Consider the following 25,449-nt stretch of genomic DNA (forward strand, 5'->3'; position numbering starts at 1 on the left):
TGCTGGGACACATGGCGTCCTCAGTACAGGTTACCCCAATGGCCCGCTTGACCATGAGAGTCATGCAGTGGACTTTAAGGTCACAATGGACTCAGTCCGTCCAATCTCTATTGACCACTGTCCACATCACTGACTCACTTAGTCAGTCTCTAGCCTGGTGGGAAAATCAAATCAATCTCCTCCAAGGCCTGCCCTTCCAGGCTCCAGACCCTCAAATAATTCTCACCACCAATGCTTCCAGCCTCAGCTGGGGAGCCCATGTTGCCGATTTACAAACACAAGGAACATGGTCTCCAGAGGAAGCCAAACACATAGAAACATAGAAATGACGGCAGAAGAAGACCAAACGGCCCATCCAGTCTGCCCAGCAAGCCACGCACTTTATCCATGTTTTTTCCCCTTTTTTTCTCTCCCACCTGTCTTTATCGGCTTCCAGTACCCTCCAGGCCTAATTCCCCTCCACCCCACCACCAATTTAGAGAGCAGCGCCGTATCTACATCCAAGTGAACGTCCAGTTCAATTAGGGGTAGCAACCGCTGTAACAAGCAGGCCACACCCTTACCCCATACTCTTACCCACCCCTGTTTTTATTTTTTTTGTTTGTTTGTTTTGGTTTTTTTTGGAGATAGCAGCCCTCCATCCTTCCACTCCGTGAATCAATCAATTTCCTGGAGCTGCGAGCAATCAGATATGCTCTCAAGGTGTTTCAGGATCACCTTTCCAATCAGGTTATCCTGATTCAGACAGACAACCAGGTGGCCATGTGGTACATCAACAAACAGGGATGGACGGGCTCCTACCTACTGTCAGGAAGCTGCGCAGATATGGGCGGAGGCCCTCTCCCATTCGATGTACCTCAGGGCCACCTACTTGCCGGGAGTGGAAAATGTGTTGACGGACAAGCTAAGTTGCGCTTTCCATCCGCACGAGTGGTCCCTCAACCCCACAGTAGCGGACTCAATATTCCAACGTTGGGGTTATCCTCGCATAGACCTCTTTGCGTCACCTCAAAACCGCAAAGTAGAGAACTTTTGCTCTCTCACTCGCAGCCAACACTCTCAGCCAAGAGATGCATTCTCCCTCTCATGGGCAACTGGTCTTCTATATGCATTCCCTCCACTTCCACTTCTATCAAAGACTCTCGTGAAGTTACATCAGGACAAGGGATGCATGATCCTCATAGCACCTCACTGGCCTCGCCAAGTGTGGTTTCCAACACTTCAGGATCTCTCCATTCGCAGGCACATTCCCTTGGGGAAAGGACCTGTTTCTGATCACTCAGAACGACGGGTGCCTACACCACCCCAATCTTCAAGCTTTGTCCTTGACGGCCTGGATGTTGAAAGGTTAATTTTTCAGCCACTTAACCTTTCGGAGCCAGTTTCCTGTGTCCTGATTGCTTCACAGAAGCCTTCCACGAGAAAGTCTTACCTCTACAAATGGAACAGGTTTAAGTCATGGTGTTCTTCTCAATCCCTTGATCCCTTTACCTGTTCCACCACGAAGTTTCTAGACTATCTATGGCACTTATCAGAATCAGGTCTAAAAACTTCCTCCATCAGAATGCATGTCAGTGTGGTGGCCGCCTTCCATAAAGGTGTCGGGGACGTTCCTATTTCGGTACAACCCCTCGTAACACGTTTTCTGAAAGACTTGCTTCACTTCAAGCCTCCACTGCATCCTCCGGCCCCTTCTTGGGACCTTAATCTGGTTTTGGGTCGGCTCATGAAACCACCATTCGAGCCTCTCCAATCTTGTGATCTTCGCTGTCTCACATGGAAGGTGATTTTTCTTTTAGCAATAACATCTGCTCGCAGAGTTAGTGAGTTACAGGCCCTAGTTACCTATCCGCTTTACACTAAACCTCTGCAGGACCGGGCAGTACTCCGCACTCACCCTAAGTTCTTACCTAAAGTAGTATCGGAGTTTCACATTAATCCATTATACTACCTACCTTCTTTCCCAAGCCCCACTCCAGTCCAGGAGAACAGGTTCTGCATACCCTTGACTGTAAACGGGCTCTAGCATTCTATCTAGACCGTACAGCTGCCCACAGGAAAAGCACTCAATTGTTTGTCTCTTTCCATTTCATCAAATTGGGGCAGCCTGTGGGTAGGCAGACTCTCTCCTCCTGGTTAGCGGACTGCATATTCTTTTGCTATCAGCAAGCAGGCATTCCACTTCAAGACCATGTTAAAGCACACTCTGTGAGGGCCATGGCGACTTCAGTAGCACAACTACACTCTGTGCCGCTTCCTGACATTTGCAGAGCTGCTACCTGGAGTTCTCTCCATACCTTTACAGCCCATTATTGCTTAGACAAGGCCGGAAGACGAGATTCCATCTTCGGACAGTCTGTCTTGCGCAACCTTTTCGCAACTTGACGTACCAACACCCTTCCACCTGCCCGTTAGGGTTCAGGATGCCCTCTACCAAATTTCACCCCAGTCCTAGTGCCTATTGCACATCTGGGTTCATTTGGTGCATTTCTTGGACATCCTCAGCTCGGTACTCACCCATATGTGAGGACTACCATCCTGCTTGTCCTGTGAGAAAGCAAATGTTGCTTACCTGTAACAGGTGTTCTCACAGGACAGCAGGATGTTAGTCCTCACGAAACCCACCCGCCGCCCCACGGTGTTGGGTTCGTTAAGTTTTCTTATTTTATTTTTTGGCACTTCCTGTAGCTTTAAACAAGACTGAAGCGGGACCCCTGCTGGCTGCAGGTTTAGTGCCATGTGGGCATGCCCAGTAGGTACCAGTCCATCCTGTGATGTCACCCATATGTGAGGACTAATATCCTGTTATCCTGTGAGAACACCTGTTAAAGGTAAGCAACATTTGCTACGTCAGGTGCTCTTTTACTTGGCTGCGTCTCTTAAACTATCTTACATCTGCTATGCCTTTATCCACATGTTATTTTGTTCTATCATATATTCCATGGATCTTCAGGTGAACACTATAATAGTTACAGACCTGATCCTTGGGAATGAGCAGAGGTGAAAATTTCTGCAGTCTTCCTTCCTTTATTTTTTAGCTCTGTTAGCCACTTTTAGTCCAGTTCCTAGGTCTTTCTTGTTTTTGTCTAATATGCTGATTTTTTGGGGAGGTGTTTAATACGTATTTTTACTTATTTGGACTAACAGCTGTGCACCTTTTTATCATGGGCACATCTTTGATTTTAGAATTCTCTTTTGCATGAGTTCAAGCTTTAACCTTCAACTATGATCTTTTCATGTGGTCAATGCACCAACTGAATGTGCAAACCGTACAGTTGTATGGGGTGGCACACCCGGTAGAGCGGTGGCTGCAAAAGAAGGGGGTCAGCCAAAGGCCTGTGTAGATGCTGGTGGACTCCATCCCACTAGCGCAGAAGAATACAGAGGCCCATGCAGTCACAGGAGGCAGCAGCAGAAGAAAACAAGGAACTTGTTCTGTGATTCCTCCTATTGTGCTGGCCAGCCCTGCAGTACTAATACTCTCAGTGCTACTACTTCCTGTATCATCTCACGATACACGAGATGAGCATACAGGAAGTGCCAGCACTGCCAGTGTTGAGTACCGCGGGCCAGCCTGCACACGTGATGAATCCTCCTCTCTTCCAAGGAGCGAGGCATCGGGTGGCAGCAGTGGCAAGAAAGGCCCATGGACCCTGCATAGAGACTGTGTGTGTGTAAATGAAGCCTGCCTGGTGAGGGGATGGGATTGTGTATATGTGACTGAATAGGAACCTGCCTGAGGGAGATGGGGAGAGATGTGTGTGTATGTAAATGAAAGCCTTCCTAGAATGAGTGCTTGTGAATGGGAGCCTGCCTGTGATGGATGGGTGGGTAGGTTGGTGGTTGTGAATGGGAGCTTGCCTTTGGGGGGGAGGGGGTGAAAATTTTTGCCATCCCCACTAATCCACGACAAGCTCAAGGTGACTGAAAAAAGTTTCAGGTATGGGAAGCGAGGTATTTTTCCCTTCTTGTTTTAATTACTAGGTGTTTGATGGGTCTGCTGTTTCCTAGCATGTAGCCAGATGGACTCAGGACCAATGGGTATTGTACTCTTCTGCTAGCAGATGGGAGACAGAGTCAGATTTCAAAGCTGGCATCACGCTACATATACCCGTGCAGAAAGCTTAGCTCTTCAGTATTTTCTGTCTCCCAGCAGATGCGGACACTATTCCAAACACTAGAATAGTGTAAAAATTTAAAACAAAGAAGAAGAAAATATACCTTAAGATCGAGCCCCGCTTCTCCTGCGGTGATACCTAAGGGTCCCTTCCCCAGTCGAGAATTCCTGAGGTGAATTCCGAGATCCCTCAGAGGTAAGCCTTAGTCCGGCAGCTGAATTCCAGCATGGACTTAGCCCCTCCGGGTGGCTGAAAGGCAGTGGGTGCAGATTCGAGCACAGCGGTGAAGGTATTTCCCTCTCTCCCCGCAGCTGGAGACTGCCCGGCACGCGATCGGTAAGCGCCGAGACCAGGTAAGGTAGAAACCTTTAAATCTAAGTCTCCAGAGCTTGAACAGCTGTACCGAACATTTTTCCCGGCGAGGTTTAAAGGGCACCGATCGGGTTGAGCAGCCCCTGGTCGGCGAGGGCCCACACACGTGGAGACCCTCGGGGGGGGTGCCATTTTGTAAGCGGGATCGTTGGCGCCATATTCCCCCCTCGTCCGGTGGTACACATGGGACAGGTTGGTCGGCCGACGCGCCTAACTTGCACGCACCCAACGTTGCCATACGCATAGCTGTGCGCACAACTTAGTCGCTACCCATGCACACCTAGGCGCCCCCGTGCGTATAACCACACGAGCAACAACCGTGAAGTTTCCCACGCGCACAAACATGGCACCACCGATCAAGAAGGCCAAAGACCCCTCCCTCTGCTCAGCCTGCCACATAAGAGCTGCACAATCAGAATTGGAGCCCCTCATGTGCCAGCAGTGCAATGAAGCTCAAAGGAAACCAAAACCTGGCCCCCTACAGTTGGGAGAGGGGTCCGGAACCACTGATTGTACCTCAGACCTCTATATCTCCGGCTCGGCTCCGCCACAGGAGGCCATCTCGAGGGCACTTACGCTAACCACCCCGGGGATCAACATGGACCCAGGAACCTTCTCCTGGGTGGAATTCTTTAGAGGGCTGCAAACTTTCATTCAGGCACAACCAGCCCCTGCTGTGCACCAGTCTCAACACTGCCTGGAAGCTCAGGATCCTCCTGGCGCTACGCGGACCTCTTGAGATATGCCTCGCCTAACCAAGAGCCTACCTACCTCAGATCGAGACTCGTTTGAGGGCGAGAGCGACACCTTGGAAGAAGGAGAAATCCCTTCAGGGATGGAACCATACCGAACCATGCTTCGCTTCTTCCACAAGGACAGATTACCAGCTCTTGTTTCCCAGACCCTGAAGACACTGGGTATCCCAGGCACGGACCCTATGGCGGAACCAAAGAAGAACCCCATCTTGGTGTCCCTCTGTAAGGCCTCATGCTTCTTTCCCATGATGGAAGCCATCTTGGAACTGATTGACCTGGAATGGAATGCCCCGGAGGCCAGCTTCAAAGAGGGGCGAGCCCTGGAAGCCCTATATCCTCTGGAATCCACGGCCAAGGAACATCTGCGTTTCCCTAAAGTTGACACCATGGTCTGTGTAGTCTCCAAGCAAACAACGATTCCCGTTGAGGGAGGAGCGGTACTGAAACGCGCAGGACAGACTATTAGAATCCATCCTTAAGCAGGCTTTCGACACAACAGCAATGACACTACAGATTGCTTCCTGCTGCGCACTGGTAGCACGCTTCTGCTTACTCCTCTCCAGAGACGCAAATTCGTCTGGAGAAATGCTGGAACCTGTGGCGTCCTTCTTCACTGATGCAACCTCAGATCTAGTGCGTACCTCAGCCAGGGGCGTGGTCTCGGTAGTTGCAGCCAGAAGACAGCTATGGCTATGGAATTGCCCTATAGAGGATCTCTCTTGGTAGCAAGCTGGAGAAGTTAGCCAACAAAAGGGGGGATTCCCAGTGCCCTGGCTACCGGAAGATAGGAATAGAAGATCTCAGTATTCCTCTCCCAGAAGAATCAAGGGCAGAGGATCTCAGTGCTTCAGAACCTACATGAATACGCAGTTCCAGGCACTTCGGACATCCGGAAGGTCCCAGCCCTTTCGGAATAGACACACCAAGAGGGGAGCAGGCTCAGGGGCAGGTCCTAGCCATACTCCACAATGAGAAGAAGCAGACCCTTTACAGGAAGAAGACATGGGAGGTCGTCTTACCCTCTTCTACCAAAGATGGGTCGACATAACATCGGACAATTGGGTCCTAAACATAATTCGAGAAGGATACTCTCTGGAATTCCGCAGCATTTCTCCGGACAAAATCTTGACATCACCCTGCCATTCCCACTCCAAGAGACTGGCAGTAAAAACCACACTAACAAGACTTCTCAACCTGAAGGCAATAACCCAGGTGCCCAAGTCCCAACAAAATACTGGACACTATTCCATCTATTTTATCGTCCCCAAGAAGGAAGGATCATTCCGACCTATCTTGGATCTCAAGAATGTCAACCATTACCTGAGGGTACCACACTTCCACATGGAAACCCTACGCTCCATTATAAGAGCTGTACAACCGGGAAAGTTTCTAACCTCCCTGGCCCTTTCCAAAGCCTACCTCCACATACCAATCCATCAGGACCATCAGCACTTCCTGCGCTTCGCAATACTGGGTCATCATGACCAGTTCCGAGCACTACCCTTCGGCCTAGCAACCGCTCCCAGGACCTTCACCAAAATAATGGTGGTCGTGGCAGCAACATTGCGGAAAGAAGGGATCCTGGTACACCCTTATCTAGACGATTGGCTGATCAGGGCAAAGTCTGCAGAGGAGAGTCGGCAGGCCACCTCCAGAGTCAAGAGCCTACTGCAGGAGCTCGGCTGGGTCGTGAACACAGGCAAGAGCTGTCTCCAGCCATCTCAGTCACTAGAGTACCTGGGGGCCCGTTTTGACACCAAACAGAACAAGGTCTTCCTCACTCCTCCAAGGAGAAGGAAACTGATGGAACACTTGCAAACATTAATGTCCAATCCACGTCCCAAGGTATGGGACTACCTTCAAGTCCTCTGCCTCGTGGCATCAACCCTGGAAGTCGTTCCGTGGGCAAGGGCCCATATGCAACCGCTCCATCGTTTCCTACTGTCACGATGGAACTCACGGTCCCAGAACTACTCAATTTACCTCCAGCTATCAGCAGAGGTTCGGGATCAGCTCCAGTGGTGGACACAGGAAGACCACCTAAGCAGAGGAGTGAGCCTATCCCCACAAAACTGGATCTTGCTCACCACGGATGCAAGCCTGCGAGGGTGGGGAGCACACTGTCAGGAGCTAACGGCCCAGGGACAATGGAACATAAACCGCCTAGAAGCTCGAGCAGTCAGACTAGCGTGCCTACAATTCGCCCACAGATTCCGGGGCGAGTCGGTCAGAGTAATGTCAGACAGCACGACAACAGTCGCTTACATTAATCGCCAGGGAGGAACCAAGTGTCTCTGGAAATAGACCCCCTTATGGCATGGGTGGAAATAAACCTGCAAGGGATTTCGGCCTCCCACGTCGCAGGAAAACACAACGTCTCAGCAGACTACCTCAGCAGAGAGAGACTAGATCCGGGGGAATAGATGCTGTTGACCACAGCCTTCCAGCTGATAGTAAATCGCTGGGGCCTCCCAACCATGGATCTACTGGCAACCCATCTTAATGCCCAAGTCCCCAGATTCTTCAGCCGCAGATGAGAACATCAATCCCAGGGAATAGACACTCTCTTGTCCAGAACTGGCCAGAGGAAGACCTACTGTACGCCTTCCCTCCATGACCACTACTGGGCAGGGTCATCTGCAAGATAGAGCATCACAGGGGACTAGTTCTACTAGTCGCCCCCGACTAGCCAAGACTACCGTGGTACGCAGACATGCGAAGACTACTTGTGGGAAACCCTCTGTGCCTACCTCCATACAGGGATCTTCTCCACCAGGGCCCGATTTTACACGAAGATCCATCTCAATTCTCTCTTATGGTATGGCCCTTGAGAGGGCTTGCCTGAAGAAGCGGGGTTACTCAAAGTCTGTCATTGACACCTTGCTCTGAGCATGCAAGCTTTCCACATCCCTATCTTACATACGGATCTGGAGAGTATTCGAAGACTGTTGTGAAGACCGCGGGACCCACCCGCGGACAGCCAAAATTCCCATAATCCTGGTGTTTCTACAGGATGGGATGAAGAAGGGGTTGTCCCTCAACTCCCTCAAAGTCCAAGTCGCCGCACTGGCCTGCTTCAGAGCCGAGGTGGACGGCATCAGATTATCAACTCATCCAGATGTGTCCCGTTTCCTGAGAGGAGTTAAACATCTCTGACCACCCTTAAAGTGGCCGGTGCCCCTATGTAATCTCAATATTGTATTAGACTTCCTAGCAGGGGAGTCTTTCAGACCAACATGTGGTGTGTCACTATGCCTCCTAACTTTAAAAACAGCATTCTTGGTGGCAATCTGTTCAGCTCGTCGCATCTCTGAACTTCAGGCACTATCCTGTCAGGAACCGTTCCTTAGGTTCACGCCTGGAACCATTCAACTGCACACTGTCCCCTCATTCTTACCGAAAGTGGTTTCCCAGTTTCACATGAAACAAACCATCTCGCTACCATCACCGGATGATCATAAGGACTCTGAGGTCTCACACCTTCTTCGCCATCTGAATGTCGGCAGACTCCTAGTCTGATACCTGGAAAGATAGGAACTTGTGTGCGAAACGGATCACCTGTTCTTTCTTCACAGCGGAAAGAAGCAAGAGGAAGCGGCATCCCAGGCAACCATTGCCCGCTGGATCAAAGAAGTAATCAAGGCAGCCTATACAGAGGCAGGAAAGCCCTCACCTCTACAGATTAAAGCGCATTCTACAAGAGCCCAGGTTATCTCCTGGGCGGAAACCAAGCTGCTGTCGCCTGCCGAGATCTGTTGGGTGGCGATGTGGTCCTCCATGCACACCTTCTCCAGGTTTTACCGCCTGGATGTTCAGACCAGGGAGGACATAGCCTTCAGAAGGGCAGCATTAAGTGGGCTACAGGCAGCCTCCCACCCTATCGGTGAGTAGCTTTTGTACATCCCATTGGTCCTGAGTCCATCTGGCTACATGCTAGGAAATGGAGAAATTACTTACCTGATAATTTCGTTTTCCTTAGTATAGACAGATGGACGCAGCATCCCGCCCATGGCTGCTCCAGAAATAGAGAACCTCGGATATCAAATCTCGAGACTTAACAAGTACAGGTAAGCCACGGCCTACCTCTAATCCAAGACACCCGCAGTTACCCAGGGGTCGGCGTTTGTTTCAGTACATTGGCGGTCTCCAGTTTCATATATATATATATATATATATATATAATCAGTTGAACCAGTTCAAGATTAATCAAGTGTAATCAAGAATTAAGCAACATATATCCACACTGGCTTTTCGAAGACAATACTGAAGAGCTAAGCCCGCTGCACGGGTATATGTAGGCTGCAGTCAGCTTTGAAATCTGACTCCGTCTCCCATCTACTATCAGGAGAGCACAATACCCATTGGTCCTGAGTCCATCTGTCCTACACTAAGGAAAACGAAATTATCAGGTAAGTAATTTCTCCATTCTAGCTCCAGCCCTGGCTCTCATCTGGATGGGCTGAGCAGCCACCCAGTTTGCTTACATTCATAATAATGGGAACAATCACATAGAGACCCCCTAGAAAAACTCTTAATTCTTAACTCCTCCTTGGAAATTACATAGCATATCTGTATCTTTTGTGCTTGTTTATTTTCACTAACAACTAATTTAATTGAAAAGCATGTTTTGCTTTAAGGCTGCTCTTAGCATTCTGAAATGGTAGACTTTTTGGTAGTGAATTGAAATTGGCTAAAATTAGGTAGTATTTAAAATCAAAGTCCAATTTCTTATTCCTTTTAAAGAAAGTGAATTGGAATAGTTTAGCTTCTCATCTCTTGCCTGCCAAAAATTACTTCCATTTCATCCAGCTATACCAGTCCAGTGAGTCCTTATAAATGGGTTATGTCCTCCTACCAGTAGATGGAGGCAGAGCACATGACTTTATCTGTGACATTGTCATATGTATAGGTAGTGCAGCACCAAGAAACTCCAGTATACTCTGCCTCCAGCAGATGGTAGGACTCACTGATGGTGCAGCAGGATCCAGCAGAGGACTCTAGTGTGCTGTGGGCTAGGCCTCTAGTTCTGCCAGGAGAGCAAGCTTATTCCTGTAGCTCCCAGGCCCATGGGGGACTTGGTGGAGTCTGGGGGTGGGATTTCTCTTAGTAACTCTCTGTTTAAAAAAGAAAGAAAAAGGAAAGCTGAAGGAAGCAACTGTGAAGAGAAGTGGCTCTGAGTTCAGTGTACAGGCTTCCCTGGTGACTCTTCAGGTTTGTGGCAGACCTGATTTCAGGGTCTTTACCCATGGGGTAAGTGTGCTGCAGAGAGAGGGGTTGCAGTGCCAGCATCGGGATTGCGGTGGCATCAGTTTGGAAGAAGGCTGCCGTAGACAGATCTGAGTTCTCTCACTGCTGTACTGCCTGTGGCTCTTGGTGCTCAGGCTATACTTTGGGGCCTTTCTGTTCATCTTGTACTCAGGCAGAGGAGGCTGCAGGAGAGTGCTTGTGAGCATTGAGCGGTTCCACGGTTGCCTGCCAACCGTAAAAAGCTTCTAAGTCTGATCCTCAGTCCAGGACAGCCTCTGAGGAGGCCTCCAACGTGCCACTTTTGGCCAGGAGCATTGGCCATTTTGAGACAACTTCCTGCAGACACTTCAGGCTCTCTTCATTCCTGCTTGGGTTCAGAAGGTGACGTTGGGGGATCCCCTGTTTGCTGCTGCTGAAAGTCCTCAGAACCAGGTTGCTTTAGGTCAAGGTGCCATGTAGGAGGAAATTTTTCCAGAAATCTTCCAATTTCTGCTTCAGGCCTTCTGTGCTACACAGAGGCCTGATATCAAGCGTAGGTTCTCCCCAGGGTTTCCTTCCATTCCATCAGGGCTGTCCCCAAAAGACCCAGGGAATCATTGGGGGCTGCCTCCTCCGTTAGCAGAGAATTTTCCTGGGGATTCTGGGCACCATGTTGATTCCTTGAGCATAGCCTCTATGGAAGAGAGAGGAGGTCTTGTCTGGTAGTGAGGATGACAAGGCTATCCATCTATTTCGTAAGGAGATCACAGCTTATATCCCAGCACAGCAGATACAGTGGTGGAGGAAATACCAATCTGGAACCGTATTAAGGAGTTTCATAAATTATCTAGGGGCTTTTCTCTCCAGTCTGAAATGAAAAGATGGTTTTAGCAGAGTAGAAGGTCCCTGAGTGTAGTCTTCAGGGAATCAAGGAGTCGTCTTAGGTTATATTTCCTGGAGCCTGAAGCTGTGCAGCATCTATTCCAGCTGCTTTAAGTTGATGCCTTAATCACAGCGGTCATGAGATGAATTATGATTCCTGTCAAGGGATGCACATTCTTCCAGGAACCACAGAATACGAGGTTTGAATGTCCGCTGAAACATATGTTTACTTCCGCAACTTTAGCCCTTCAGATCTCAATTTGTAGCAACTTTGTGACAAGGGATTTCTTGCGCTGGATTCAGCAGCTCCCAGAGAATGGGGATGCAGCTAAAATGGAGTCTGCAGCAGCTTTTCTAGCCGATGCTCTTTATGATCTCTTTGGGTCTCTTCCAGATTGGTGGCCTCTTCTGTGGCAGTGGGGAGGCTCTTTTGGTCTGCGACACCTGGTTGAAGTCTCATTTTAGGTAAGCTTCCCTTTAAGACTAAGCTACATTTTGGAGAGGAGCTGGAGCAGCTGGTCAAGAATTTTGGGGATTCTAAATCCCAGAGGCTTCCGGAGGACATAGACCACATTTGTTTACTTGTGCTAATCGTGGCAAGGCCAGCTTATGCACTCTAGATGTTAAAGGCCAGGAAGGCAATCCAGCTTTTATTGGCTTGCAGGGGTCTAAAGGGAAAGCCTGTCCTTTCATGGTTTCAGGAAGCCAAGGCTGGAACCAGCCTCCACTACTAGAACTGCTAAATCTTTTCAGTGATGCTTGGTGGGTTCATTCCATGGTTATGCCAGTGGGAAGTCGATTTCAGCAGTTTTACCAGGATTGGACTTAAATAAGCTCAGATCAGTGGGTGTTGGACATGATTTGACTGGGTTATGCTCCCAAACTTCATGTACCTGTTTCCAAGATCTCTATGGTCTTTCTAGGCACTTTCAGTTGTCAAAGGCAGGAAGTGATACCCTATTGCGGCTTTTGCTGGTGGTGTTTCCCTTGCCTCTCGCAAAGAGAGAGGATTTTTGTCACTATTCAATTTATTTTGAGGTACCCAAGAAAGACTGTTCTAGATCTGAAAGGTGTGAACAGCAGTCTAAAGAATTTTTATTTCAGGGTGTAAACACTGTGATCGGTCACTATGACTGTGCATCAGAGTGAATTCCTTGCCTCCCAGGATCTATAAGAAGTATATTTCCATATTGCCATCAGACAGGAAGATCAGAGGTACCTCCATTTTTGTATTCTGCATGAATGTGTTCAGCTCTGCGTGCTTCCCTCTGGACTGGTGACAGTGTGGTGGACTTTCACCAAGGTAATGGTGGTGGTATCTGCATTTTTGCTCAGGGAAGAAGTCTTAGTGTATCCCTATATGGACGATTGGTTGTTCAGAGCAAAGTCTTATCAAGAAGATATTCAGTCATCCAGCTGAGTAGAAAGCTTGGGTTGGATAGTCAATTTTTCAAAGAGCAATCTTTTTTTTTTCTCAGTCTCTGGAATATCTCACAGTGCGTTTCAACTCAGAGTTGGGTCACATATACCTGACGTCGAAAGGGGTGGACTAGTTAATTTGGCAGGTAAGAAGTTTCCAGGCTCTGGTGAACCTGAGGTCCTGGGATTATCTTCAGCTTCTGGGTTCGATGGCAGCTACTCTGGATTTGGTACCTTGGACCCAAGCCCACATGAGAACTTTGCAGGCCACTCTGCTGTCCCGGTGAGCACATTAATCTCAGGATTACGAAGACTGTCTCCTGTTGCCAATGTCTGTGAAGGTCAGCCTTCTGTGTTGGATGCTTCTTCAGAACCTGATGTGCAAATATGACACATCTGGCTTGGATCATAGCCATGATGGATGCAAGTTTGGTTTGGGATCCAGTTGCCTGGAACAGGTAGGTGGTCCAGTGATTCTGGACTCCAATGGAAGCATCCTGTTCTGTCATCTAAAAAACAGAATGATGCATCTGGTTCTCTGTCCTTTTCTTCCTTTGATCAAATGGAAAAAAACACAAATGTTGTCCAACAATGTGATAGCAGTCACATATATGAACAGGCAAGGTGGTACCAGGAGTCAGGGAATGTTGAAGAGGACGGATCTTCTATTCTTTTGGGTGGAGGAGAATCTGGAGCCCTTGTTGGCAGCCCACCTTACGGGCCAGGAGAATATGTGCAAGCAGGCTATCTAAGCAGAAACCTACTAGAGCTAGGAGAGTGGGAGCAGAACCAGGATGCTTTTGTTCATGTGGTTTGCAGGTAGGGTCTTTCCCACATGGATCTGATTGCCACTTGCAAGGAGGCCAAGGTGCCCTGGTTCTTCAGTCATTCAAAAGAGATCGATTCTGATGGCATAGATGCTTTGGTGCAGCCCTAGCCAAAGGAGGAGCCTCTTTTTGTCTTTTCCCCTTGGCCACTAATAGGCAGAGTATTGTGTAGAATTGAGGCTGAGAGCATTCGGGTGTTCCTTGAGGTACCAAATTGGCCTCCAAGACCGTGATTTGCAGATCTGGTCAGACTTCAAGTTGAATTTTCCCTCCATTTACCAGATGTTTAGGGACTATCTCTCTCCATTCTTTTACAACTTGGCTCTTGAAAGGTCTTGCTTGTGGAAGAAAGGTTATTTCTTCCTATTTGATATCCAGTTGTTGAAAGCTCATTAGTCCTCCACGTCTCTGGCTTATATCAGAGTCTGGTGTGTTTTATGATTCTTTCTGCAAGGTTCACTTAGCTTCTCCTTGGAGGCTGATGCTCCATGCATTTTAACCCCCCTTCAGATGGGGTTAGAGAAGAGCATAGCCATGAATTATCTGAAGGTGCAGGATGTGGCTATTTCCTGATACAGAGGCAAGGTGCAGAGGGTTTCAGTAGCAGCTCTTCCAGATGTGGTTTGTTTTTTCTATGGGGTTAGATTGCACCCACCTTTTAGACCCTTGGTCCCTCAGTTGGACACCAATCTGGTATTGAAGGCATTGTTTTTGGCTCCCTTTGGCCTCTGAATCACGATTTTTTGAAGGATCATATTATTGGTGGTGATTTGTTCTGATCAGCGTGTCTCTGAGATTCAAGCTGTGTCCTGATGGATCCTTTCTTGGTCATTTCTTTTGGTTTAGTTTTCTTTTGCCATGTACCCTCTTTTTTGCATAAGGTGGTTTCAGTGTTCCACTTGAATCAATATTACCACATTACTGGTTTTCTCTAAGGATTAAGTGTCGGGGAGAACAGATTTCTAAAGTGGCTGGATGTTTGCTAGGTTCTCCTTTGGTACTTGGAGGTGACTAATTCTTTTTGTAAGATGGACAGATTATTTGTCTTGTTTGGTGATCCATGTAGAGGTAAGGCAGCTTCTACTTTAAGGGGTAATTTTCAAAAGGATTTGCACACTTAAAACTGGATTTTACATGTGTAAATGCACTTTGCTCATGTAAGTGGATTTTTGAAAATTGCTACATTTCCTAGCGTGTAGCAGATGGACTCAGGACCAATGGGTATAGTGTGCTCCTGATAGCAGTTGGAGACTGATCAGATTTCAATCTGACGTCAGCCCTAGTACATATACCCTGCAGGACGCCATGCTCTTCAGTATTTTCTGTCTCCATAGCAGTTCGGGACTCTATACACGCTTGCTCAGCGTTAGAGTATTCTAACCAAAGAAATCCAAAACGAAGAGAGAACTTACCTCTACAAAGGAGCCCCGCTCTCCTGTGGTGATACCTACGGGTCCCTCTCCCAGTCGAGATTCCTGAGGTGATTTCCGCGATCCCTCAGAGGTAGGCCTCGGTCCGGCAGCCGGTTCCCGGCATGGACTTAGCCCCCGGCATCTGGTGTAGCTGAGAGGAAGCGGGTGCAAATTCGAGCATGGCGGTGAAGGTATTTTTCCCTTTCTCCCCGCAGCCGGAGACCGCCCGGAACAAGACTGGGAAGCGCCGAGACAAGGTAAGGTAGAAAACTTCTTAAGTCTCCGGTCTCCGAGGCTCGAATAGCCACACAGATCGCCAGCCGGCGTCGGTGCCACCGGGTTGATCAGCCCTATTAGGACTGGACCCCGGTTCGATACGAGGGCCTTCCCACGTGGAGACCCTCCGAGGTGGTCGCCATATTGCTCACATGGTCGCTGTTGCCATTTACATTGGATCGCCACCCTGTCTGCCAATTCGTCCTGTGCGCACAGAGGCGAGCCGTGCACACACAAAATCACTTGTGCGCACACCGGCGCACGCATAAGCAGCACCGGGCGCACTGCCACGCGCTCTACTGTGCCGGGCGCATAAGTAAGCCTCGTGTGCACAGCGGCGTGCGCATTCGATCTACACGCACAACTTCGGTGCACCCGGAGCGCATATCTCAGCCTCTCAGCGTACGCTTGAACACATAAACAGGAGTTTCTTGCGGCACACACAAACCATGGCACCACCGGACAAGAAGCTTAAGGCCCAGGGACTCTGCCCAGCATGCCACATTAGAGCTGCGCAGCACGAACAGGCCACGGCCTTGTGTATACAATGTGAGGAGGCCCTGGGTGAACCAGCCTAAGGTCCCCCCAACCGGTACTGGGATCCGGATCCACCGACAGTACACCGGACCTCTCTTCCCCCAGCGGGAGCCTCCTTCAAACGGACCTCCCCGGGGACATAGCGCCTCTCAATTTAGACCCAGCATCTTTCTCCTGGGTAGAATTCTGTTGCGTTCATGCCTGTTCTTGCCCTCGCTCCACCCTCTCTACCTTAGTGGCGACTCCCTTTGGGTCTGACGGACAGATGCTGCCGCGGCTTCTCCTCACCATACTTCCTGGAATCCCCGGGCTGGCCTGACCTGGTGGATCCACCATGTTGCTGATGATGTATGGGTGCGCGCGTGTGTGCGCACGCTCCAGAGTTTGTACCAACGTGGGCGTAAACCTCGAGGGCGTCCCCCGTGGTGACATCATCTGCTTCCACTTTAAAAGGTCTTTGCTTGCTACTTCGAATCGAGTTAGCAAGAGGAATTCTTCCGCTGCTCTGCCTCCACCACCTTTCCCAGGGGTACCCGCTCCTCGGGGCCCCCACTCTCTCTTCTTGATTTCAGATTGCTAAGACAGGATCCGGTACTCGCTCCACGAAGACCTACGTCCCTGATTGCTCAGAAGACTCCTTGCTACCTGGAAGCGATCGCAGACATGAACACAGTGAGTGCTATTACAGATAGGAACCGGTACTCGCTCTACGAGGGCCTATGTTCCTAATCTCCAAAGACTCCCTTCTGTCTAAGACGTTATCGCAGGTACGGAGATCGTGAGTCATTATTATAGATTACAGATAGGAACCAGTACTCGCTCCATGAGCATCAGCATTTCCTACGCTTCGGATGCTGGACCACCGCTACCAGTTCCAAGCACTACCCTTCGGGCTAGCCACAGTGCCCCCAAACGTTCACTAAAATCATGGTCGTAGTGGCGGCGACAATAAGGAAAGAAGGAATCCTCGTTCACCCATATCTGGACGATTGGCTGATCAGGGCAAAATCCTCAGAGGAAAGTCATCAGGCGACCACCAGAGTCAAAACTCTACTGGAGAATCTCTTGTGGGTGGTCAACACAAATAAGAGCTGTCTGCAGCCCTCCCAATCTCTGGAATATCTGGGAGTCTGGTTCGACACCAGACAAGACAAGGTGACCCTGACTCCTACAAGGAGATCAAAGCTGAGGAACCAATTGCGAAACCTGTTAATCAGGCTTCACCCCAAGGTGTGGGACTACCTCAAAGTCCTCGGTCTCATATCATCCACACTGGAAGTGGTCCCATGGGCAAGAGTTCACATGCGACCCCTGCAGCGTTCCCTACTGTCACGATGGAATCCAACGTCCCAGAATTACTCTGTTTGCCTCCAGCTCCCAGATGAGGTTCGAACCCAGCTACATTGGTGGCTACAAGAAGACCACCTGAGCAAGGGAGTAAGGCTATCCTCGCCGACCTGGATCCTGCTCACCGTGGATGCGAGTCTACTAGGGTGGGGAGCCCACTGCCAGGAACTGACTGCCCAGGGGCAATGGGACAAGGAAGAGTCAGGATGGAACATCAGCCGACTGGAAGCACGGGCAGTCAGGCTAGCCTGCTTTTATGATTCAGTCACCGACTCCGGGGCGAATCGGTCGGACAACGCCACAACAGTGGCTTATATCAACCGCCAGGGAGGAACCAGAAGCCAACAGATGTCCCTGGAAATAGATCCCCTAATGGCGTGGGCGGAAGCAAAAATACACTCACCGTCATGACCACATTACACCAGTCCTTCAATCATTACATTGGCTCCCTGTAACCTCCAGGATAATATATAAAGTACTCACGCTAATACACAAAGCCATTCATAACCAGGACATGCAATGGTTCCCAGAACATCTCCTGCTTCACACTCCGACAAGACCCACAAGAACGCATCATCTAGCCAAACTCCAAATACCCTCTCCTAAATGCATGAAGCATACCACCTTTAGAGAGCGATCTTTCATCATTTCAGGAACCTCCCACTGGAATAAAATGCCTTCCCAACTACGCCAGGAACCTTGCCACAAATTCAAGCACAATCTTAAAACATGGCTGTTCAAACTAGCGTATCCTGACTAACGAACTGACTCCCCCCATAGATTCGACATGACCGCCCATCTGACCACCAACCGACCGCCCACCTGACCCTCGCACCGTCTATTTTCTCTCCCTACCCCATCTGACCCTCGCCCATTCTTTACCCCCCACCCACTCTAGGTTTCCTCCTCTTCTTCCCCCTCCATCTATTACTTAACCCTGCTAATTATCCTTATTGCTTTATTTAACCTACTTGTTAAAATCAACTTGTACATTTGTATATATTTCTCGTATTATCATCTCCTGCCCTTGTTAACCCCTACCTGTTAATGTTATTATTGTAAAGCCTGTTGCTAAGTTATGTTACATTGTGAACCGAGGTGATGTTTTGCAAACGTGCCTCGGTATATAAGAAACCCCTAAATAAATAAATAAATAAGGGATCTCAGCTGCCCACATCGCGGGAAAAGACAACATCACTGCGGATTACCTCAGCCTTCCAGTTGATAGTAAACCGCTGGGGAACACCAGCCATGGACCTCCAAACACCCAAGTTCCCAACTTTTTCAGTCGCAGACGGGAACCACAGTCCCAAGGGATCGATGCCCTCATCCAGACCTGGCCACAGGAAATCCTGCTATACACCTTCCCACCGTGGCCGCTACTGGGCAGAATCAGCCACAAGATAGAACACCACAGGGGACCAGTACTTCTGGTGGCCCCCAGACTGGCCAAGAAGGCCATGGTATGCAGACATGAGAAGACTACTGACAGGGAGTCCTCTCCCTCTATCTCCTCACAGGCATCTGCTCCAACAAGACCCAATCCTCCACGAAGACCCAGCTCGATTCTCTCTTACGGTCTGGCCCTTGAGAGGACACACCTGAAGAAGAGCGGATACTCTGGGATGGTGATTGACACTCTGCTCCGAGCACGCAGATTTTCCACATTGCTAACCTACATACGAATATGGAGAATATTCAAAGCCTGGTGTGAAGACCGCAACATCCTCCCGCGGACAGTCGAAATTCCCGCAATTCTCAAATTCCTGCAGAGCGGCTTACAGAAGGGGTTATCTCTCAACTCCATCAAGGTGCAGTTGGCCTGCAATAAAGCCAAGGTGGAGGGTGGCAGCCTAGCCTCTCATCCGGACGTTTCCTGAAAGACGTCAAACAGATCCGACCACCACTGAAGTGGCCAGAACATTTATGGAATCTCAACCTAGTCCTAGACTTCCTAGCAGGAGCCTCCTTCAGACCCACCTGCGGTCTGTCCCTCCGACTACTAACACTGAAGACTGCATTCCTAGTGGCAGTCGGCTCGGCCCGTTGCATCTCCGAGCTTCAAGCACTGTCCTGTCGAGAACCCTTCCTCGGGTTCACACCTGGATCCATACAGCTACGCACAGTCCCCTCCTTCCTCCGAAAAGTGGTTTCTCACTTCCATCTAAACCAAACCATCTCGCTACCATTGCCAGACGAGCATAAGGACTCCGAAGAATCTCGCCGCCTTCGCTATCTTAACGTTGGCAGGCTCCTACTCCAATATCTGGAAAGGTCGGAATCCATACGAAAGACAGACCACCTTTTCGTCCTTCACAGCAGGAAGAAACAAGGGGAAGCGGCCTCACGGGCAACCATAGCCCGCTGGATCAAAGAAGTTATCAAGGCGGCCTATGTAGAGGCAGGCAAGGCCCATTCCACTAGAGCCCAGGCAGTGTCCTGGACGGAAACCAAGATGCTGTCACCCACCGAGATCTGTCGGGCGACGACATTGTCCTCCATTCATACCTTCTCTAGGTTCTATCGCCTGGATGTTCAGGCTCTGGAGGACACAGCATTCGCAAGGGCAGTACTAAGTGGGCCATGGGCATCCTCCCATCCAGTTCGGGAGTAGCTTTTGTACATCCCATTGGTCCTGAGTCCATCTGCTACACGCTAGGAAATGGAGAAATTACTTACCTGATAATTTCGTTTTCCTTAGTGTAGACAGATGGACTCAGCATCTCACCCACGGCTGCCGACAATCACGGAAACCTCGGGGGACAATCCCCAAGAGCAAAACAAACACGGGTAAGCCAAGCTTCCCTCTAATTAGGATACCCATTCCTACCGGGTGTCAGTGTCTGTTGAGTGCACTGGCGGTCTCTGGCTATAACCACATCAACCAGTTCAAGTTAATCAAGTTTATCCAGTTATTCAGTCACACATATATCCACAATTGCTTTTCAAAGAGAATACTGAAGAGCATGGCGTCCTACAGGGGTATATGTACTAGGGCTGACGTCAGATTGAAATCTGATCCGTCTGATCAGGAGCACACTATACCCATTGGTCCTGAGTCCTTCTGTCTACACTAAGGAAAACGAAATTATCAGGTAAGTAGTTTCTCCAATATATACTATTTAATTGTCGATAGGTTTTACACATGTAATTACCTCCTCAGAATGCTAATTAGACATGGTTTCTTCTGTCTGTTTGTTTTGGGCCAGCAAGTTGCCAAGGTTATTCACGCTCGTTCGACTAAGGCACAGTCTTCCTCCTAGAGCCGAGACTATTGCTGTATCACCAGAGGATATTTGCAAAGCATCTACTTGGTCCTCCTTGCTCTCCTTTATGAAGCTTTATTGATTAGCTGGTTCTGCAAAGGACAATACAGCTTATGAAGCTGGGGGTACTTTAGTGGCCCTAAATTCTTCCCTCTCTCTTTAGTAGGGCTTTGCTACTTCCCACCTGTAAGGACTTATTAGACTGGTTTGGATTAAATGGAAGGAGAAATTTCCCCTACCTATTAATTTTCTATCCATGACTTCTGTTACACCAGTCCAGGATTTTCCCAGGAAATTGGGGCTGCTCTGATCGATTAGGGTCTTGATTCTTGTCATCTATATGTAAATCTTGCGAATTCCTTGTCTATAGGGATCCTTGAGAGGGTAGCATTTTGAAGGTTTGTTCTCTCCAGACATGTTGGTTTATAATTCAAATTTTTTGCTAATATAGTTTTGTTCTAAGTGCTTTGTCAGGGCTGTACCACCTATATATAATGGCAGTGATGTCAGAGAAAGTCTTGCGCTTTGCCTCCATCTATTAGTAGGGGGGACATAACCCACCTGTAAGGACTCAATTGGACTAGCATAGCAAGATTTATGGAAAGAAAATTAACAGGTAAGGAAAATCCCCCCCACCCCGGAAACTTTGTTTAAATAAAGTAACAGGCTGTTTATTTAGTGAGCACATGATTCTGCATTGATTTCCCATGGATGTAGATGCAAGATGACACTGAAGCCTAGATCTGTTGCTTGGAGGTGATTCATATGGCACTGCAGGATTTCTGAGCTGTGCACTTGTTTTATGACACCTAGGTGAGACAACTGCAAGAGGATGCTGCACGCCTTCAGGCTGCTTATGCGGGAGATAAAGCTGATGACATTCAAAAGAGGGAGAATGAAGTCTTGGAAGCCTGGAAGGCATTACTGGATGCGTGCGAGGGGCGCAGAGTTACACTGGTGGACACGGGTGACAAATTCCGTTTCTTCAGTATGGTGCGTGACCTCATGCTGTGGATGGAGGATGTCATCCGTCAGATTGAGGCCCAGGAAAAGCCAAGGTAATATAGTGGGGGGGGGAAAGGGAGGGTTTTTTAGTAAAGCTCCTAAAAACAAGCAACCATTAGAACACTAGTTGGTGGACGTCACACAAGATTAATGAACGCTTTCATCTTGCTTAAAGCTACTTCCTGGAGAATCTGTGTTAATCATAAAATGTAATTGCCCCATTCCACTTCTGTATTCCAAGTATTAGTTGGTATTTTTCCTCTCTAGGCAACAGAAGTTGTTACCATTATGTGGCAACCAAAACAGGAAATGACTTCTGTTTTTTTATCTGGCAGTATCTGTGAAAAAAGAGACTTCTCTATACAAAAGATATTGTTAAGATAGTATTTATAAGGCTTATAAGAGAATATTTTATAGGCTGTCAATACCTCTTTCTCCTAGGACAAACAGGATGGTAGTCCTCACATGTGGGTGACATCATCAGATGAAACCTGGCATGGAAAATTTTGTCAAAGTTTCTAGAAGCTTTTACCAGCAGACTGAGCATGCCCAACCTGCTATTATCCATGCGTCCAAGCGAGGTTCCCCTTCAGTCTCTTCTTTTCTGCAGTGCAGTTGCCTCATGGTCCGTGGATCTCCAACGTTTTTGAATTTCTTTCGATTTTCAATCCCTTTTTTGATCCTCGTTGCGTCCCCCTTCGTGGTCGGGGCCCCCTCAATACGGTAAGACAGCATTAATTTTTTGCTACAGCTCACGATCGATTCCAGGCTCCCCAACTCATGGTATCAGTCGGTCATCAACCACACGCCATATTTTTTTCATGGCGTCGACTGGTTTTCGGTGACCCCAGTGCCCGCGGAACCTGTCCATCACGGATCCGCATGAGGTTTGCATCCTGTGCTTGGGGGGCCTTGCATGACGTCCGTGGGTGCCATCTGTGCAATCAGACGACTCCCAAAGATCATCGGGCACACCTTGACAAAATGGAGAAGCTTTTCGGGACCCCAAAATCCTCCACACCTGCGTCAGTCTCTTCGACGCCCAAGGATCACGGAGAATCGTCTTAGTCGCTCCCTTTCGCGACCCCTCTAGCTAGCACCCCCAAGAATTGGGGAGAAGGCGATTGATCCGCTGTGGTCTCTCCATTCCCCCTGACCCTTAGGGTCATCGACTTCCTCGGCGCCAGGGAAAGACCAGGCCGAGCACCGAAAATGGTCCCGGAAGCATCGGCACCAATCACCGTCCAGACAGAGTTCTGGAGTGGCATCGGTAGCTGCCAAGCCGCCATTGGAGGCCCATCCTCCAATGCCCTGGGTAGACCTAGATGTTCCCCACCAACACCTTTGCAGGGCGCCCTGCCACATCGGGGACCCGAGGATGAGCCGGCGACGCCTCATCCCCCTCCATCAATCCTGATCACCCAGGACTTCCAAGAGGAGTAGAACTGCAGGGTGCAATCGGTGGTGCTCATGGCGCTGCAGAGCAATGAGCTGCTGGTGCCACCGGCCCCCATAATAGTGCCCGAGCCTCTGCTATCTGTGTTAGCACCTCTGCTGGAGCGTCTGGACGTCTTTCTTGGTGCACTGCCGATGCAGCCAGTGCCTGAGGGGCCTTCAATGCCCCGTTGGCCACCGATGCCCTCCACCACAGCAGTCCAGGTCCGTGCACCCTCACCCATGGTTCCCCAAGCCATTGCCGGACTCCTCCAGCTTACCACGGCCAATCATCCCCTTGATGGCGGGGGACCCGTCGGTGCCCCCACGGCCTCCAAAGCCCTCGGAGATATGGCTGAAGCCATCCCCTTTCAGCTCCTTACAGAGGAGAATGCACGTTACAAGATGCTGGAAGTCCTCCAGTTCATTGACGCTCCTTAGGAGATCGTGGCAGTCTCTATCCATGACATTTTTAAGGAACTCCTCCACGTGAGGGAACACCCCATCTCTGTCTCCCCAGTTAACAGAAAGACTGATGCCACCTGGGGTTTGAGAGAAGATACCTCTCCCAACAGTCTGTGGTCGTGGAGTCCACCTTAAAAAAGGCACGGTGTTCCCATACCCTTGCCTCCATCTCTCTGGGACGTGAGCATAGGGAACCCAACGCCATGGGGAGGAAAATTTTCCAAGGCACCATGCTGGTTGCCTGCATTGAAGCCTACCAACTTTACATGACTCAGTACAACCACAATCTTTGGAAGCGAGTCCAGGATTTTGTGGAGGGCCTTCCCCAGCAACAGCAGGAAGCTCTTACTGCCTTTGCCTCACTGGGTCTGAAGTAGGAAAACAGGTGCGTTCCACCTACGATGTTTTTGAGACTGTAGCCCGCTTATCCACCGTGGGCATTGGTGCCAGAAGGCTGGCTTGGCTCCAGGCCTCGGACCTCCAGCCAGAGGTCCAGGACAGGCTTGCCGACCTCCCCTATACCGGCGAGAATCTGTTCGGGGATAAGGTCCGAGATGCGACGGCGCAACTGTGGGACCATTATGATACTCTCCAGCAGCTATCCGATAGTGCCTCAAAAGGGCCATCCTCAGCTAGGAAATCCTCCAAACAAGGTTCTTGTAAACCCTTCTACCGGCAGAGGAAGTATTACCCTCCGGCCGCTTGGTCTCTCACACCACGAACCGGTTCCAGGGGTCGCCCCCGCCAGCATCGGGGCCCTAGACCCCAACCGGCGCCCCAGCAAGCCCTGGCTTTTGACTGGCAGCAAGGGAGCATAAGTTAGTTGACTGTTCCCCTGGCGCCTGATATCCCAGTTGGCGGCAAGCTTCTCAGCTTCGCCCATCACTGGGAAGAGATCACATCGGACCGTTGGATCTTCTCCATCATTTTCCAGGGGTACTGTCTGCATTTCAGCTTGCTCCCAGAGACTTCTCCCCCATGTCCATTGTGGGATTCATCCACCCATTTGGACGTTCTTCAAATAGAATTCTCTGCCCTCCTTGCAGCAGGCACAGTGGAACCGGTCCCTCGCCATCAACAAGGCCAAGGGTTCTATTCGAGGTATTTCCTCATCCCAAAAAGGAATGGCGGCTTGCACCCCATTCTCGACCTCAGGATGCTGAACAAGCTTCTCATAAGAGAAAAATTCAAGATGGTCTCTTTGGGCTCGCTGATCCCGCTCCTCTGAAGAGGAGACTGGCTTTGCTCCCTCAACCTCAAGGAAGAGTACACACACATTGCAATCTTCCCCACCCCAACCACAGGCAGTACCTCCGCTTCTTGGTGTGGAATGCACATTTCCAGTAAAAAGTGCTACCCTTTGGGCTGGCATCAGCCCCCCGCGTTTTCACCAAATGCTTGGTGGTGGTGGCTGCCTACCTCAGGCGTCGCTCGGTCCATGTGTTTCCATACCTGAACGGTTGGTTGGTCAGGAGCGACTCTCGCTCAGGGGGCCTTGCACGCTCTGGCCTTGATGGTGCAGACCCTGCAGACAGTGGCATTCCTTATCAATTTCCCCAGGGCTCACCTCTGCCTGTCCTCCCAGCTCGACTTAATAGGTCCAAGGTTGGAAATGACGCAAGTGAAAGCTTTCCTGCCCAAGGTCCAGGCGATTGCCCTTGCCTCGCTGGCTACCCTAGTCCAAAACAGCAGGAGGGTGCCAGCTCGGCTCCTGCTCCGCCTACTGGACCACATGGTGGCCTACATCCATGTGACTCCCCAGGCTCGCCTCCACATGAGGAGCTCTCAATGGGCCTTACAGTCTCAGTGGCAGCAGGCATCTCAGAATTTAAAAACGCTGGTCACAGTCACGGACCATCTCAGGGTATCTCTGACCTGGTGGGAAACCCTCTCCAATCTGGAATGCGGACTTCCTTTACAGGCCGCACTGCCCCAGGTGACCCTCACCACTGATGCTTCTCACCGGGGGTGGGGAGCCCATATGAACGGCCTACACACTCACCACCTTCTGGAGCTTCGGGTGATACGGTACGCCTTGTGGGCCTTCAGAGATCAATTGTCATCCAAGGAAGTTCTCATAAGAATGGACAACCAGGTCGCGATGTGGT

The 25,449-nt window shown here is 49.8% G+C and overlaps 1 protein-coding gene across 3 annotated transcripts in view; it reads left to right on the forward strand.

Moving 5' to 3' along the window:
- The window catches only part of SPTBN1 (spectrin beta, non-erythrocytic 1), a 724,701-nt gene that overhangs the window by 582,366 nt on the left and 116,886 nt on the right, over positions 1 to 25,449 (forward strand). For all 3 annotated transcript variants that reach the window (XM_029593444.1, XM_029593446.1, XM_029593445.1), the window contains one exon: positions 21,251 to 21,495. In XM_029593444.1, coding sequence (XP_029449304.1) covers positions 21,251 to 21,495 — 245 coding nt within the window. The remainder of the gene's footprint in view (positions 1 to 21,250; positions 21,496 to 25,449) is intronic.

The sequence above is a fragment of the Rhinatrema bivittatum genome, chromosome 3 (genome assembly GCF_901001135.1).
Source record: "Rhinatrema bivittatum chromosome 3, aRhiBiv1.1, whole genome shotgun sequence".
Taxonomy (NCBI): domain Eukaryota; kingdom Metazoa; phylum Chordata; class Amphibia; order Gymnophiona; family Rhinatrematidae; genus Rhinatrema; species Rhinatrema bivittatum.